Genomic DNA, 15,209 nt, shown 5'->3' with positions numbered 1-15,209 from the left:
CAGTCATCCCTACAGCATCATCACAGTATCAGTAGAGATATTCAGTTAAAGACACTGTGATATTTGATTTTGCCCCAGTTACATGCAGCACATCACAGAGTTTGGTTCACAGTGAAGACCAGAGGCCTGTAAGCAAGCTGTCTGGATTTAATTCTGCTGCTGTCATGAGTCTTAAACCTGTTTTCACCAGAGGAAACCTGCCAGGCACTTTGCTTCACTCTGTTACAAATTTACCAGAGAGCGCAAAGTCTTCCTCTGGAGTTGGACATGGAGCAGCTTTGCTGGAGCAGGGAGTGCTGCGAGTTGCTCAAGGGCACTTTGTCTAGTTGGTGAAGGACTGGAAACTCTTTGGCTCAACAGCTATTCAGTTGGAATCATGATTAAATTTAATTAGTTTGTAACCTGAGCAGTCAAGGATTTAGTTCTGTACTCTTAGCCAAGTTTTTATTTTCATTAATAAACACGTGCAACATTGAAAGACTGTCCTATAAAGACTTGGACCAAAAATAAATAAATAAATAAATAATCAATCAAAAAAGCAATTTATAATGTTAGATTTTTTTTTTTTTTTTTTTTAAAGAATCATGGATTAATTGATTGAATCTATAAAGCATTTCGTATTGATTCAGGTCAAAGTCAGAGTGATTAAAATTTTTTTGATTTATCTTAGCATTATTTATTTTATCAGATCAATTCAGTTGAACTGGCAGAATTTTTAATCAATGCAAAAAAAATAATCGTCACACCCCTATTTCTGGCCAACAGTGCCCCGCTTAAGATTGTCCCATCTGGTCCAGGACTCAAACCAGCAGCCTTCCAGTCTCAAGCTGACTTGTGATCTGCTGCTGCTGCGTGCAAGGGACAAACCACAAAATTCAACTTTTGACAATTGTCATAGCTTTATTTCTGTGATCAACAGAACAGTAAGATATAGCTGCCTTATCTTAAATAATCCATGGAAATAAAAAAAAAAAAGAAAAAAAAAAAAAAAAAAAACTTCTCTACATTGGCTGTTGTGGTGTAACATCCAGTATGAACATCTGAATATCAACAGGAGTTAAGAGTTGACAAGGAACCAGATATACAGTAACTAATTCACATTAAAGACAACATGACTGAAGTCGAGACTGCAGACTCAGATGCTCCCACAGTTTTTGTCTGTGCAATGTCTCTAAAAAAATTTTTTTTTAGCATGTCAGAGGGATTTTGCCTGCATTGCCAGGATCCATAAATGTACCAAGCCAACATTAGCTGATTGTTTTGGTTCCTTTTTCTCAGTAAAATGTGCTCTGAATGAAAACACAGAATATCAGTATCTCATATACTACCTATGAACCAGGGCTTCTACCGATAAAATATTCTGAAGACCATTGATGCTGGATCGCTGGTCAGGTAATCTCCCCTCCGAATAGCTTCACACATCACTGCCTCTATTCAGTCATACTGCACGTCGTTGCATGCTCAAGTGTTGTACTTGAACGCATCTTTTAAGTTGCACTTATGTAAGAGTGATAAAACAGAAATACACGCTTCCACCCCTCTGCTTCTGATATGTTACAACCGTTGCACAAAGTAATCGACACAGGCTGAAGTGTTAATGAAATAAAAACCTTTGCAGCATATAGTCATAGGAAATTAAAGCGTTTTTCTTATCAAAGTAGCTGCTGTAAATAACTAAATTTTAGGAATACACACAGCACAAAGATGTTTAGTAAAAGTAAGTAGGAGATTAAAATAATAATAAAACAAGTCTGGAAAAATATAATTAAAAATTATATGCATAAAAAAAGGAGCTTGTCTTAATATCAAAGTGCTGAGTGGCTCTGGTGGGAACCCGAGCACCGAGATAACTCATAGCAAACGAAACGAGGATCAAATCTCCACAAACAGGCATTCTCGGCCTGAACCGTACAGTCGAAACAACACGCATCACACAAACTCTAATCCACTACCTTGATCTCGCTAACAGAAACGTGTGGTTGATATAAAGGAAAGGTCAGTTACAACAAGAGGAAAATGTCATTGACAGGTCGAGAACTTACATGAACCAGTAATCTGCCACACGGCGACTCACTGGCTACGATCAGCATTGCCTCAGTCAGGCTTCAAGGAGCAGTACAATACAAAAGGCATTTCCCTACTTATTCCTGGTGTAGTCAGATTGTGTGATTTGGTGAAGTTTCCGGTCTCCCAGGTCAAACACAGGGACTGGTTGCGTGTTCTTTTGTGGAGCTGAAACTGCCAAAAAATTACACTCAACTGCAAGACCTTTACAAAAACAATTATAAACCAGAGTTTAGTTGGGAACGATTCCCTGTCCAGGAATGCTGGCAAACTGTATCAATCCGCCTCTTCTTCGTATTTGTTCAGAGGCAGATACATATATTTTGCTGGTGCTCTTTGCGAGGAAATAGTTCCCAACAAACTTGTTCACCCCTGAGGGCTGTGGATTATTCCAGGTGTTTGTCTTTGTTTTCAGAGAAATTATTGCCTTGGAGTTTTCCACAAAAAATACCCATCCAGCACCACCGTATTGGGGTGCTGGGAGACTGTGACGGACTAGAAACGTCACCAAATCACACAAACCATCCGGCTGGATAGACTGCACTCGGGGGTAAATGGGAAAGCATCTTAGATTTGTGTTTTGGGTGAAGTGTACCCTCAGCCTTCCTCGCCTGCCTGTGCCGCCAGCTCACCCACACAAAGTAAAAAATAATAGCTTCAGAGTTAGAGGTTAATTCTTACATTGATCCCTACACCTCCAGATTCACATTTAAGCAGGGTCAAGCACGCTGAAGTGACTAATAAAAATAATAACTCAACTTGACCTCAACCAAGCTATGGAGAAACCTTATCACTGAAGTGGACTCCTAAACATTAGGAATGAGGAACATTTGGATTAGAGGTTAATGGAGTCGGGCGATCCAATCGAACAAATGTTAATGTAAATAAATAATATTGGCTACAATTGCCCCTCCAGGCTGCTTCAGTGTCACTGAAATGGTACCACTGTGGCTATAAAATAAGTCTAATATGCCCTAAGCACACTGGACTCTGCAACACCTTTTTATCTAAAATGGGGGCGCTCACAAAACACCTCAAGAGATGGACGGTGTCAATAAACGCGCTGCTAGTTGACAGCGGGGTGGAGCGGCGGGCAGGGGGACACATCTTTCTGGGCGTCAAATGCACCCTCGCCGTCGCATTCGCCTGCCTCCGGGCTCATCTCCTCCTTGTACAAACACCTGAAGCCATCGTAATACTCATCCGAGTCCCCCTCCCCCTCGCGGCCTCTCTGCCTGAGGCGGCGTGCGGGACTCCACGCTCGCTCCTCCTCCTGGATCTGGGCGCCGTCGACGATGTAGACTGCGTTGGCCGGTAGGGAGAACTCCAGGCTCGTCAGGTATTTGTCCACCATCTCCTTGCAGTGGATGAACTCGGTGCTCTCAACCTAAGAGAGGGGAGGGGGGGAAAGAGTGGAAACAAGGACAACATCAAATTTAGGTATCTGTTCCATACCAAAATGCTCCGAGCTACAGCTTTGCTGCGACCAGAGTTTACTTCTCAGATGAAGCATTTCTTTGTGAGATGGTAAACATGTGGTGGTTCCAAACAGAGACACAGAAATTGGCCACAGACAAATGTGGCCAATTTCCTCTTTCTTTTTTTGTTTGGTTTACAGTTTCAGTATAGTGGCGTTAGGTGATGGATACAGGCAGACATGTCACATCTCCCCCATTTGTTTACTGCAGATTCCATACACTGAGGCCATTCTTCAACTGAAAACGCCATAGCAAAGGTTTATTAGAGCTTATTCTCTCGAGCCTTTGTTTATGAACATATTAACTGGGCCCAGCAGGGGCTAAATAAATATTTGATCTGGACAAAAATGATCTTATTGTATGTTCATAGGTCAAGAATGAACAATAAAAAAAAAATTGACCACCACAGACATACAGGCCAAGACAAAGCTGACCCTGTGTCCTCTCAATTACAATGAAGTCTATACAGGATTTTTGGATACTTACTGATAAATATTCTGGGGGGAAAAATACTTGGCAGCACAATTTTAGCAAGGAATAATCACACTGGGTAATAAAATAGCTGCAATAAAGATGTGTTCTTGATATTTTACAGTTAAACGTCTTAACCCAGTCTGTATCTTAGAGTATCTTAAAGAATGGAGTCTGCTGGACAAACTACATTTATGACAACACTTGCAAAAGTTGTCACTGCAACATGTCTTTTTTGCATACTAGCCTATATACACAGTGTTACTGGTAGGTCTGTGATAAATAAATGGCTCTGTGCATCCTTGTAAAATTGGAAACTTCTGCTGTATTATATCAAAAATGCTTGACTTTAGTCTTTAGTGATGGAATAATATGGTTAGGAATCATAATACAAATGCAGGTGGAAAACAGATTCAGTGGCTTTTAAGATATATATTTTTTTAAACAAATGACCATGTTAGTGTTGAACTGTTGCTAATTTCACAGTTATGATAATGCCATACTCAAACTCATATATGGGTCCAGCCCTTCTTAGTGTTCCTCAGTGTGCTTTGACCAAACTTTCTGATGCCCTGACTGTGCCAATACTGCCATTAGGTGAACACTTATCTAAGTTAAAGTGCCACAGTATCACAAAAATACACTTGGCCATGGGTGTAATCAGAGACCACGTCTGAGAGAGTTAGTGCTGTGCTCTACTACCTGAGCTCGGGCTGAGCAGCAGTGTTTTAGACGGGGCAGCATGATCAGTGGGCCTATGTGTTTCTCTCACCTGCGCCTTCTTCAGCAGGTCGGTGAAGACGGAGAACCAGTCGGGAGTGAGCGCCTCCAGCTCCAAGGTGATGATGGCCAAAGCCAACGTGGAGCCCTTGAACTGCCACAGCTGGTGGCAGGCCATACAGTGCTGCACCTGCCTGGTCCACAGCGCCACCTGGAGGCCCGGCGGCCTGTTCTGATGGCCCGGGCAGCCGGGGAGGAAACCCGGGCCCGCTGCCGAGCCCCAGCCGACACCGGAGCCGAGGCCGATGGATGGAATGAGATGGGGGTGGCCAGAGACGAGCAGGGCGTGGAACTAGGACGGGAGGGAGAGATGAACACAAACATACAGAGAACAGAGACCAAAACGTTAACGTAATGATGTCATGATGTCTCATTGTCCGTCTGTCGTCATCCGTCACTCACCCCTCACCTCTCCTACTTCATACTTCACCTCAACATCAAACACACCAGTGTATCTAGAATCATGCACATCCGACACAAAGTTAACCCCCAGCCTTCCCCTCTTACCCCTCCAGGACCTGAGCACTCACAAATCATTCATTTCTCCCATGTCGTAACGCGTTGCTCTCACTTTTCATTCTGTGATTCTCTACTCGTCTCTACTCATCAGCTCAGTGCAGATGGATGTTGTGAGCGACACATAGAGAACAGGTATCCCCCCCTCTCCTTATCATGGTAACCTCTTGTGCCAAACGTGCAGTGCTCTTCTGTATCTCCATTTGTACGCAGTTACTATCAAACCTAAGCCAAGGGAGGGGACGGCAAACAACACGAGGAAACACTGACATTTAGGATTTTAGCTGGTCGTTTTTCTTCAGACTCCTGTCACAAGACATTTTCTGTCGCTGAACACAGCTTGTTAGTGTTGTTTTTGAAACCAAGGGGAATGGCTAGGTCAAGTTAGGCACGGCTAGTGGCCGTCTTTTTGGTTCTGAAGAAAAAACCCCAACGCCGGGTTCACCTCATACGGGAAAGGAAGGTCGAGATCGGAAAGATTTCGACAGATATGATCTGCAAGTGTTTCATGTCAGCAGGAAAGTAAACGAGCAAACATGAAAGTAAAGTAAACTAACATTACATAAGTTTAAACTATGACACCGCCAGTCTAACACGTGTTCAGTGTTATGAGCGGAACTAGTTTGTTGGTTAAAAAATAACATATCATAAAAGTAGTATTCAGTTGGGGTTTACCTAAATTTAATGTTTAATGCCATTTTCCAGACACTGCCATGGTTTTTTGTTGGACATTTTGCAGCTTCCTTGTGATAATTACAACTTGGATGGCACACAAGATGGCACTAAATACCAGATGATGTGAACCCGGCACAACAATGATAAGGTTTGTTTGTGTTTTTTTTTTTTTTTTTTGCCAAAATACTGGTCAGCTAACTAACAAGTCAAGTGAAAATGTGACGGGTGGCTGGTGAAGAAAAACGACTTTCTTGTTTTATTGGACTCAAAATGTTCCCTGCATCTCTTATTTTTTTATCCATTTTGAAATTGCATTGAGCCCATTTTGGTCGAGCTAGTCTCTCACTCTGTAGCAAAGATAAGCCATGGTTTTTGAGCAAAGAGGACTGGAATTTACTGGAAGGTCGACTCAGACTTGTGGTGTAAGTGCCCCAAAAACGCTCCATGAACTTGATTTTCCCATCCGAGTTTTGTAAAAACCCCCTTCTTCTCTCTAGATAAACCCAAATCTACTCTCCCTCACTTCACTGACGTCACTGGAAAAATCGGGAGGTCAGTGAAACGTAGCAAACAAAAAGGCATGAGGGCATTTTCATTTGACAAAGCGGCACGTGGTACGAGCTTCTTACACCGCATGACTGATTCTGCCTTTCAGAAACTCCACTCTGAAGCATGAAGCATATTGAGTGGAAAAAGGATGACAAGGCATCTCTGTAAATCCACTTATTTATTCATATCAGTGTGTCATGGTGGAGAGTCTGTGACAAAATATTGCTAGATTTTATTGATTGCTGTTTTATAGACAATGGAGAGTAAGACTTTATTTAGGGAAGTTAATGCAAAGTTATTTCTTCAGGGGGAATGTAATTGTGAGATACAGTATAGCTGAAAAGTATTTATTTGAGAAGTATTAAGAGAAAAATTACCTTTATTTTGTTAGAATTTTTTAAATTAAGTTCCTTTATTTTAAGAGTCTTGGATTTTGTAATACCTAGAGTGAAGTGCTAGGAAAACATGGGATACTTCTGAATGGTTTCACAACAATAATGCCGCACGCTGGAAACCTTAGCCACATGTATCAGTTCAACCCACTAACCATAACACAACAGCAGGCCAAGGTGTCGATGGAATAACTGCAGGAGATACCGAGAGATGCCAAGTTCAGCATCTCAAACCTCCTCAGTGTCCAACTGTTGCTCTGGCTGTGCCGAGCTGCTGCTGGCCGGCTGGCTGATTATGGTTTGTGGTTTTTGCAAAAACGTCTCGGTTGTCTACCAGAACAACATTCACCAATCTCAATATCACACACAATCCTCTGCTGTTCTCTGTTGAGGGGAATGTACATTGTCTTTTGTTGGGGAAAGTCGGCTTTGATGAGATTACTGACTCACAGAATGCATGGTAAGATGTCACAAACTTAGTAGGTTTATTTTCTGGACAGACAGTAAGCCCGGTCTTCTAAAACCACCATCAGGTCTCTTGTACGTGACATGTGCACATGGAACGATGGTGATCGTTGATCTGAAGAGGTCTCTCAGTGCTGAATCTTTGCTGGAAAGTGGGGATCAATAAGACTGGCAGGCTTAATCTCTGTCCAGGAAATTGGAGGCTGTATTCATGTGTATACCTGTTAGCACGCTGGCCTAGATCCTGCTATGCATCCTCAATCAAAGTAAAATTTATGTCTTAAATGGTAATTCAAGGTTTTGATCCGCACAACAAAATGTTAGGATAGTAATTATTTAAACAGATACTGCTTTGCAATATGAGCTACTGCATTAATATTTCTCTGCTTTTAAAATCTGCTACCGTTTGTTGTGCTTTGAAATCTGCTACCGTTTGTCGTTGCACACTGTCATGTTGCCATAGCAATGTGATGCACTGTCCGGCCTCATGCTGCGTTTACATGTTGGCGATGAAGGGTTATTCAATGTGACAGCAATGAAAACATATCACATTGCTGTACAAAGAGGTAATTTTCCCAACGTTTGTCATCATGCTGTTGTGGAATGAAAAAACGATTCGACAACAAAGAGAAAAGACGAGAAAAGCGGAAAAATGGCTGGGCCTTGTGACTTGATATTGATTTATATAGTCAGACACAGGGATGTCAAGAGAACTGATACTTCAGTACCAAGTCGATGCCAATAGTCCAAAAATATGACAGTACCTGTTTTTCTGTGGCACCATAGGTACCGGATGTATTTATTTTGATTTAGCCTTGAGCCTTACATATTACTCCAGAACTGAAGGGGCCAGTATACATACGATTTATGCTTATTCAGGTGTGCACTCGAGAAGAAACAAACACACGTGAAAGACGGAGCCACCGCTCCGCCTTGGCTTATCCAAAAGAAACACAGCGAGAGTTGTGTATGGAAGGATTTTGCGTTTGAGGCAGATGCTCAGGGGATAATCCTAAATTTGCAAAATGCAAAGAGTGCCATCGAAGTTTCCTGTTAAATAGTTGCTTCCTTTTCTAGTTAAGTATAAGCTTACTTATTATTTCCATACTTTTCTCATATCACTGCTGGATGCTGCAATTGAAATTCTGTGCAATCTAAAAAGTTTCTATTTAAGCACAGTTGAAATATTGTTTGTTTTGAATACTTCTAGGCATAAACACTTGACTGTTCAACAGATTTTAATAAAGGAATGTATGTTGAGGTAAAGGGGATTTTTTCTTCTTTTTTTTTTTAAACCACGGTATTGAAAGGTTTATCAAGAATCATGGAAATTAACATATTGTTTTTGGTATCGACTTTTGACTTTCTGGCATTGAGACAACTCTAATTACAGATACAAAAGTCTCCATAAAGCACAGGTTAGTTTCAGGACTGTCAATCAGATTAAAATTACGTTATTATGCATGGTATAATGCTTTTTCTATGCCAACATGTAAACGCTCCATTACTCTGGATCACTACTCTCATTTGGAAAAACACTATGAATACAGCCTCGGGCCGAATAGCATTTAAGAATCTGAATGATGTTATAAGTGTTGTTGATTGTGAAGTCACTGTCTGGTGGTTAATTGCTTGGGCAATAACTTGTGAGGGTTTACCAAATTACCCGAATATGTATAGATCTACACTGTCAAAAACTACTGTGCCATAAACTGAATCAAATAACACAGCATGGGATTTTTAAAACAAAGTTATACTTGCTTTGACAATACAAATTGCTACAAGAAGCGACTTGACAACACAGCATGATATTAATATGCTGACAACCCAAATCATCGATGCTTTTTTTGTTGAGTCTCTTGAGGTTTGACACAGCCTAAATGATCTTTTTTCCCCTGACGGCAGCAGGGTTAGGGCTAGGATGAGAGTTAGTCAGAAGTGCCTTGGCCTGACATGCAATGCGCTTTTTTTGTTGTTGTAGTTTCATTTCATTTTGTTTTCTGGTGACAGCTTGCAAATGCAGTCTTATGTAGTCTCCTAAGGTTTTATTCAGATCTGGTACTGAAATGTGTCTCGTATGTGATTCACACACTCAAGATTCTGCTTGGCTTGTAATTATGGATTGTGGATTATAAAAGGATTAACCCGATATGAGTTTTCGAAGTCCTGACTCATACTTGGAGACTGGGGTTGCAGATAGCAGATATCTTTAAATTTGAGCTTTTTGCGTATCAAAATATAAGTCAGCATTTCTCTTTTATTCTTGTCAATTTGGAAAATCCCCTTGAACAACATTTACATCACAAGGTGACACCAAAACTGTTAAACCCAGACCTAATGAAATAATTTTGGGTGGGCTGCCAGACTCTGCCAACTTAACAGGAACCCTGGTATATGATCTTTAGATAAATTAGGAATTAATATACAATAAAGTCATGAAACACACAAGTAGATGAATCAATAAAATTAAGTCATGACTTCCCCTGCAGGTTTTATAGACTGTTTTTATGAAGCTGTGGTTAGGGAGGAACCTCCATTATATCTACTGCTGATGACACTGTCTGGCCAATATCCAATCGTTAATTAAATATCAGCCAAGCCTTTCTTATAAAATCAGTTTCTTTGTGCTGAATTATTTCAATCACTGGCACAGTTTTATTTTGACTCTTGGCTCGAGTGTGCACGTGGAGTTGAGAGCAAGACACGCTTCCAGACCAGGACAGAATGGTGTTTATAAGGGGCACAATGAGTCAAATCAATAAAATGCACAATCTCTACTAGGACCAATCCTGTGTTGTGGGCTGGGTGTAAGGGTTTGTAAAGGCCGTCTTGATGCAAACAAGTTGCAGGCATGATGTTTTAACGTGTGCTTTTGTACTGCTGTGTTTTTAGGCAAGATCGGGGCCTGTAGTCCCAAAGCACCTCATGGTTTTGTACTCAGGGGACAGACCTGGGTCAAACTCTGGACAAATAATTATTAACCTACCTGCAGGGTCATGGTAACACCACTATTTAATTTGCATAAGGTTAGGTTGTGGCATATGAGAGAACGGGGTAGGAAATCAACATTCAAAAACCTGACTTTGGTTATCTAAACTTCCTGGTATGAACTGGAGTAAACTGCCCATCTGGAACGACCAACACCAAAACAAACCTTGACAAAAGTTATTTGAAAATACGATTTGACCCTGGTCTGACCGAAGCCAGCAGGCTTACTATGAGGTGCTTTGGCACCTTGGGTCCGGTTCAAAAAAGAAACGTGTTTGCCTGTCGTTTCTGCTGAATCCCAACTTACTATGTGAATGAAGTCAACTGGTGTTGCGGTGTACAAGTCCCAGTGCAGCTTGTCTAGAATGATCCTCTCCATACGAAGAATCTCTGCTGTTGAAAAGTTGCATCCGCTCTGCACAACCAGGTCTTTAACAGAGCCTATCACCTGTTTAAACAGACACCAATAAAGGGAAGCAAATAAACATAATGTTTTGAAATAGCATCGAAGCTGGATTTTTTGTTGGTCTTATTTTATATCACATTTGTGTTATCTGACATTATGTTATACTGTGTCTCAATGCTCAGCTGTGTTTAGCATTAAAAGAGGAGTGAAATCCTACCTCATCTTCCTCATTGATCTTGGCAGCCAAGATGAGAGAGGTAAAAGCAATGCATTTAAGGTATTTTAGCTGGGCCTGAAAGAGACAGACTTCATTTAGTACCATCCTAAGATGTACACAGAGCTAGAGATGAGATGTGCAGATTCACAATGGCACACGTCAGAATAACAATGTGGGTGCTTTTTCGCCAGATTTACAGATATCAGCTAGAGCACCATTATTAAAAACGAGGGATGTGTGCGATGACAGTTAAATGGGAATTTTTGTACCCGACTACACAACTACTCTAAATTGAGACATCATTCAGAAAAAAAATGAGCATATTTCAGTCTGTAAGAACAAATGTGGTCGGGGAAAAAAAAACTGTAGACATGAAAGCCACCAGTCCTCACCCGAACATAACCCTGAATTGTAGCTAAAGTTTCTATCCAAAATATTTCCAAGTATAAATGAGAATGACCTTTACAACCAAATTTTGAATTCACACTGGGCAGATCTGCCTCTGTCCTCTCAGACAATCTTGTTAAAAACTTGAACTGACCAAATTCAGTTATTCAATTTAGCAAGTTCACTGCTTGTACTTGCTGCTCCCTGCAGTAAACAGTGCAGCGTGATTGTTTCCACTGCGCCTGTCCTTGCTCAAGTCACATGGCATATCAGACACGGGCAGAGACAAATAAGCTGTATGTTGTGCATTGCTGGCTGTGAATGATCAGTGTGCATCATAAAAAGCCATGGAACATTGATTTGATTGTACGCTCACTGGGTGTTCCAGGTGAAATGACGTTCAGATATGTTTAAATGTCATCAAATACGATTATTAATCAAGAAAATAAATCAACTAAGCTCCAGATATAATATGATACAGTCCTCATTATGTGCACCTATGCTGAGCACAAATTTAATGTATTTTCTGTTGAATGTCAAACAGACCTACTGATCAAATGTGTTACTTTTGCAGAATACAGACTTGGAGAATTAGATGTGAGATTAGATGTGGGCCATTACACACATGAGCACACACGCACGCAAAATGAGTAAAATCCAACATTTTTCTGTGTGAACAGAACAGAAAAATTTTTTTGAGCAGAGGAAATTCTCTAGCCCTCCTTATTTTGGCCTGGCGTAGCGTCCTGAAATTAGACCCGACCTTAAATGTGTCAACAGACAAACTCTGACACACATGTAGAGCTTTGGATGACAGGGCCAAAATGCACTTCTCACTACTGCCATGTCTTACAGCCCGATACCTTGACAGCTGACAGCAGTCTGTTGAGGATGCAGACTCCCAGCGCAAAAGTCTCCGGACAGAAGTGGAAGAGCCTGCTCATCTCTCCAAGCCACAGGATCACATCTTGGTGTTGGGACGGAGAGATGTCAGCGCCCTGAAGGGATTGAAGAGACAACCACTGGTTAATTTGTGAAAAGAAACTTATCGCTGTGTTTTGCTCAGAAAATGATCCTTCTCTGAGTTGGATATGAGGACTAGATGTTAGGCATCCCTGTGGTTCAAGCTACATTTGCCGCTCCAAGGCAGGCAGTTTATCATGTTTACACTTAGACTTTGTGGCATCTTTTCATAACGTTGATCTGAGGATTTAAAAAAGCTTGTTCTGATTGAGATTTGACAAAGGCTGCTTCATGTGGCATTTTCAAACATCAGTATATCACTGAAAAACCAACCTGAAGACCCTTGGCATCATTACCCTGAATAAATAAGACTTTGGCTGAGACAAATGACAGCACCAATTTCATGTCAGTGATTTCATTAGTGTTTCTCAAAATTAAGACCCAGCTTCTCAGAAATACTATTGCCTCTGATCAGATAGGGGAGCTTTGCTTCCTCTGAGTGTTTTTCCTCAACTTCACTGAGAGTTTATCATGTTGCAAATGTCCCCCCCCCCTCCACCCACACACTCATTTCCCCATATACCACTGCAAGAACACTCTTGAGAGCCTTCAGTCGTTTGCACTGCAAGAACTGCACTCTCTTTCTGATCTGTCATGTAAAGCAGAGCGATTTTTCCCCTCAAAGCCAACACGAACATGCACTGCTCATTTCACCTGGGTACACCCAGTCTTGAAGACAGGGACCTTCCAGAGGCGAGCCTCCCTGACCAGAGCGTCCTCCAACAGGCCGACCAGCCGGCGGCTCTCCGCTGCTCCTGGGTTCTTCATCGCCTCCAGAGCGCAGGCCAGGCTTCACCCAGGGCACACACACCTGAGGGAGGAGGAGGGGGACAGGGAGGTGGATGGACAGAGGAGGGAGGGGGAGGTAAGAGATAACACATCACAGTAGGTCACTGGGTTAGTGATATAACAATGAGCACAGTGTACACACACACACACACACACACACACACACACACACACACACACACAGGGTCAATGGCTTTCACAAAAAGAAAAAAAAAAAAACACAAAGGAAAATTAATTAAAATCTAATCTAATCTAATCTAATCTAATCTAATCTAATCAAATCACGGGCAAGACAACAAATTGGACTGTATGAATTCGGGACTCCGGGAGCTTTATGCAGCCTGTCTGTTGACCTGGATTTAGAGAAGTGCCATCAGAATAAAGCAGGGCTCTTTACAGTTTGACACAGTTCATTTCAGTCGCCAGCTATTAAACCTGGGTAAACACTTGGTGCTTGGAGGGCTCTGTCTGAAGGGCCAAAGTGTGCAGCAGGAAATACGCGTTCAGCTTGGTAAACAACTTCGCCATTTTCCACACTTTGCAAGCTGCGCAGAGTTCAGCAGACTTGCACGCCGAAAAGTTACAACTGGGAGTTATAATTAAAATAAACCACATTGTATTCATCTGCTGTGTGTGTCCTTTTTAGAGTGCCGTGCATGAGACAGTACACAGGCTCTGGGCGGGATAATGGGCTGCAGCTGCTGCAGCCTCCACAACAGTTGCTGCTGCAGACTGAAACGCAAACATTTCCGTCGCCTTTTCTTTGCTGAAGCACTCTTACCTCTTCGATTTCAGAAGCGGGATATTTCCTCGACGGAAGGCGCATTTATACAGCTTTTATTATTCGTCCATGTTCACAAAAAAAGGCAACAAACAGACACTAGTAGGATGCTGCCAGGGAGACAATGTAGACAAAAAATGCGTTTCGCGGAGAATGCATTGAGAGTCGCGGCATTACGCACAAAAAAAGCAAATTAAATCGAGTATAAAAACGCGAAATGTCGCGAAATAACGAGAGGTGCGACGAAAAACAGGCGCAAAACAAGGCAGGAAGCCAAATCTGAGTCAGTTGAAGGGGAAGACAGGATTCAGGCTGTGTTTTGAACGCCCCTGACTCCGCCCAGGCTCCTCGTCACTTTGCCTATTAGAGAGAAATGTGTTAGTGGGTCAAACATACGGGACCCATCATACAAAATGGTCGAGCTTACGCTGAAAATGGCAGGATAATTTGTTATGTGTGTGAACTGTGTCATTCTCCTCACAGTGAAATACAGGAGGACTGATTTAATCCAGCAGAGAGTGCAATGTTTCCAGGCCGCCCCAGTCTCCCCATCAGGAGCATTATCTGGCGCAGGCCTGGTGCAAGCTGATTATTTGTCCATCTGTCTCAAAATGGACACAAAAGCCCACCAAGCAGGGCAGGTTTCTGTGCTACCCCGATGAATGCGGAAGGCTTTTTCCTCCTGTTGTGTCCTTTAACTAGATTGCATATTTGGATAATGCCGATTTATATCATCACAGATCACAAACAGGACAGGAAAATGTATTTTTAACTCCTTGAACAGAAATGGCATGCTTGTCAACTCAAAAATGTGGTTGCCTGTTAGGCTTCGAACCTCCATTTGATATTCCTGATTATATTCTGTTTGACTGTCTTGCTCAGCCGCTAATAACCCAGTTTCACCATGGGGGTCATTCAAGTTTGATCTTTTTCTTATCTGTCTCATGTTGTGCCCTTGTAGCATACAGAAACCTTTTGACTGGTTTTATCGCTGGTTTGAAAAGACGGGGCACAACAGATCAAGGCACTCAGAGGCTTTTATTTCCTCCAAGTGTACAAAAGACCAGGCTCACTCTTGTTAGGGCAATTCACAAGATCCTGGGGCCTAATTTCTGCAGATCCGGATTCCCTTAGATGATCAAAGAGTGTGATTTAAAAAAGAAAGAAAGAAAAGAAAAAGAAAGACAGGCAGAAAATCAAGGTTACATATTGATTGCTTCATCACGGT

General features: G+C 41.9%; 1 protein-coding gene across 1 annotated transcript; it reads right to left on the bottom strand.

Annotated features, from left to right (window-relative positions):
• Positions 1 to 885: 885 nt before the first annotated feature.
• On the bottom strand, positions 886 to 14,278 carry ccni2 (cyclin I family, member 2). The gene is made up of 7 exons (XM_030069629.1): positions 13,982 to 14,278; positions 13,066 to 13,222; positions 12,252 to 12,386; positions 11,002 to 11,076; positions 10,686 to 10,826; positions 4,786 to 5,085; positions 886 to 3,451 (listed from the first exon to the last, which is right to left on the bottom strand). Exons 2-7 carry the CDS (start codon positions 13,177 to 13,179, stop codon positions 3,131 to 3,133), a joined length of 1,086 nt encoding a protein of 361 aa, XP_029925489.1. The 5' UTR covers positions 13,180 to 13,222; positions 13,982 to 14,278; the 3' UTR covers positions 886 to 3,130.
• Positions 14,279 to 15,209: the final 931 nt, after the last annotated feature.

Source organism: Myripristis murdjan, chromosome 14 (genome assembly GCF_902150065.1).
Source record: "Myripristis murdjan chromosome 14, fMyrMur1.1, whole genome shotgun sequence".
NCBI classification, from domain to species: domain Eukaryota; kingdom Metazoa; phylum Chordata; class Actinopteri; order Holocentriformes; family Holocentridae; genus Myripristis; species Myripristis murdjan.
The sequence above is the reverse complement of the archived record's forward strand: the minus strand, read 5'-3'. Positions and strand labels throughout refer to the sequence as shown.

Bases quoted from the DNA above. Each gene is read 5' to 3' on its own strand.
- ccni2 (XM_030069629.1), bottom strand. From the start codon at position 13,179: ATGAAGAACCCAGGAGCAGCGGAGAGCCGCCGGCTGGTCGGCCTGTTG. The intron at 12,387-13,065 runs GTGAAATGAGCA...CAATCCCTTCAG, and splicing joins TCAAGACTGGGTGTACCCAG to GGCGCTGACATCTCTCCGTC. The intron at 11,077-12,251 runs GTATCGGGCTGT...TGTCTCTTTCAG, and splicing joins GACTGCTGTCAGCTGTCAAG to GCCCAGCTAAAATACCTTAA.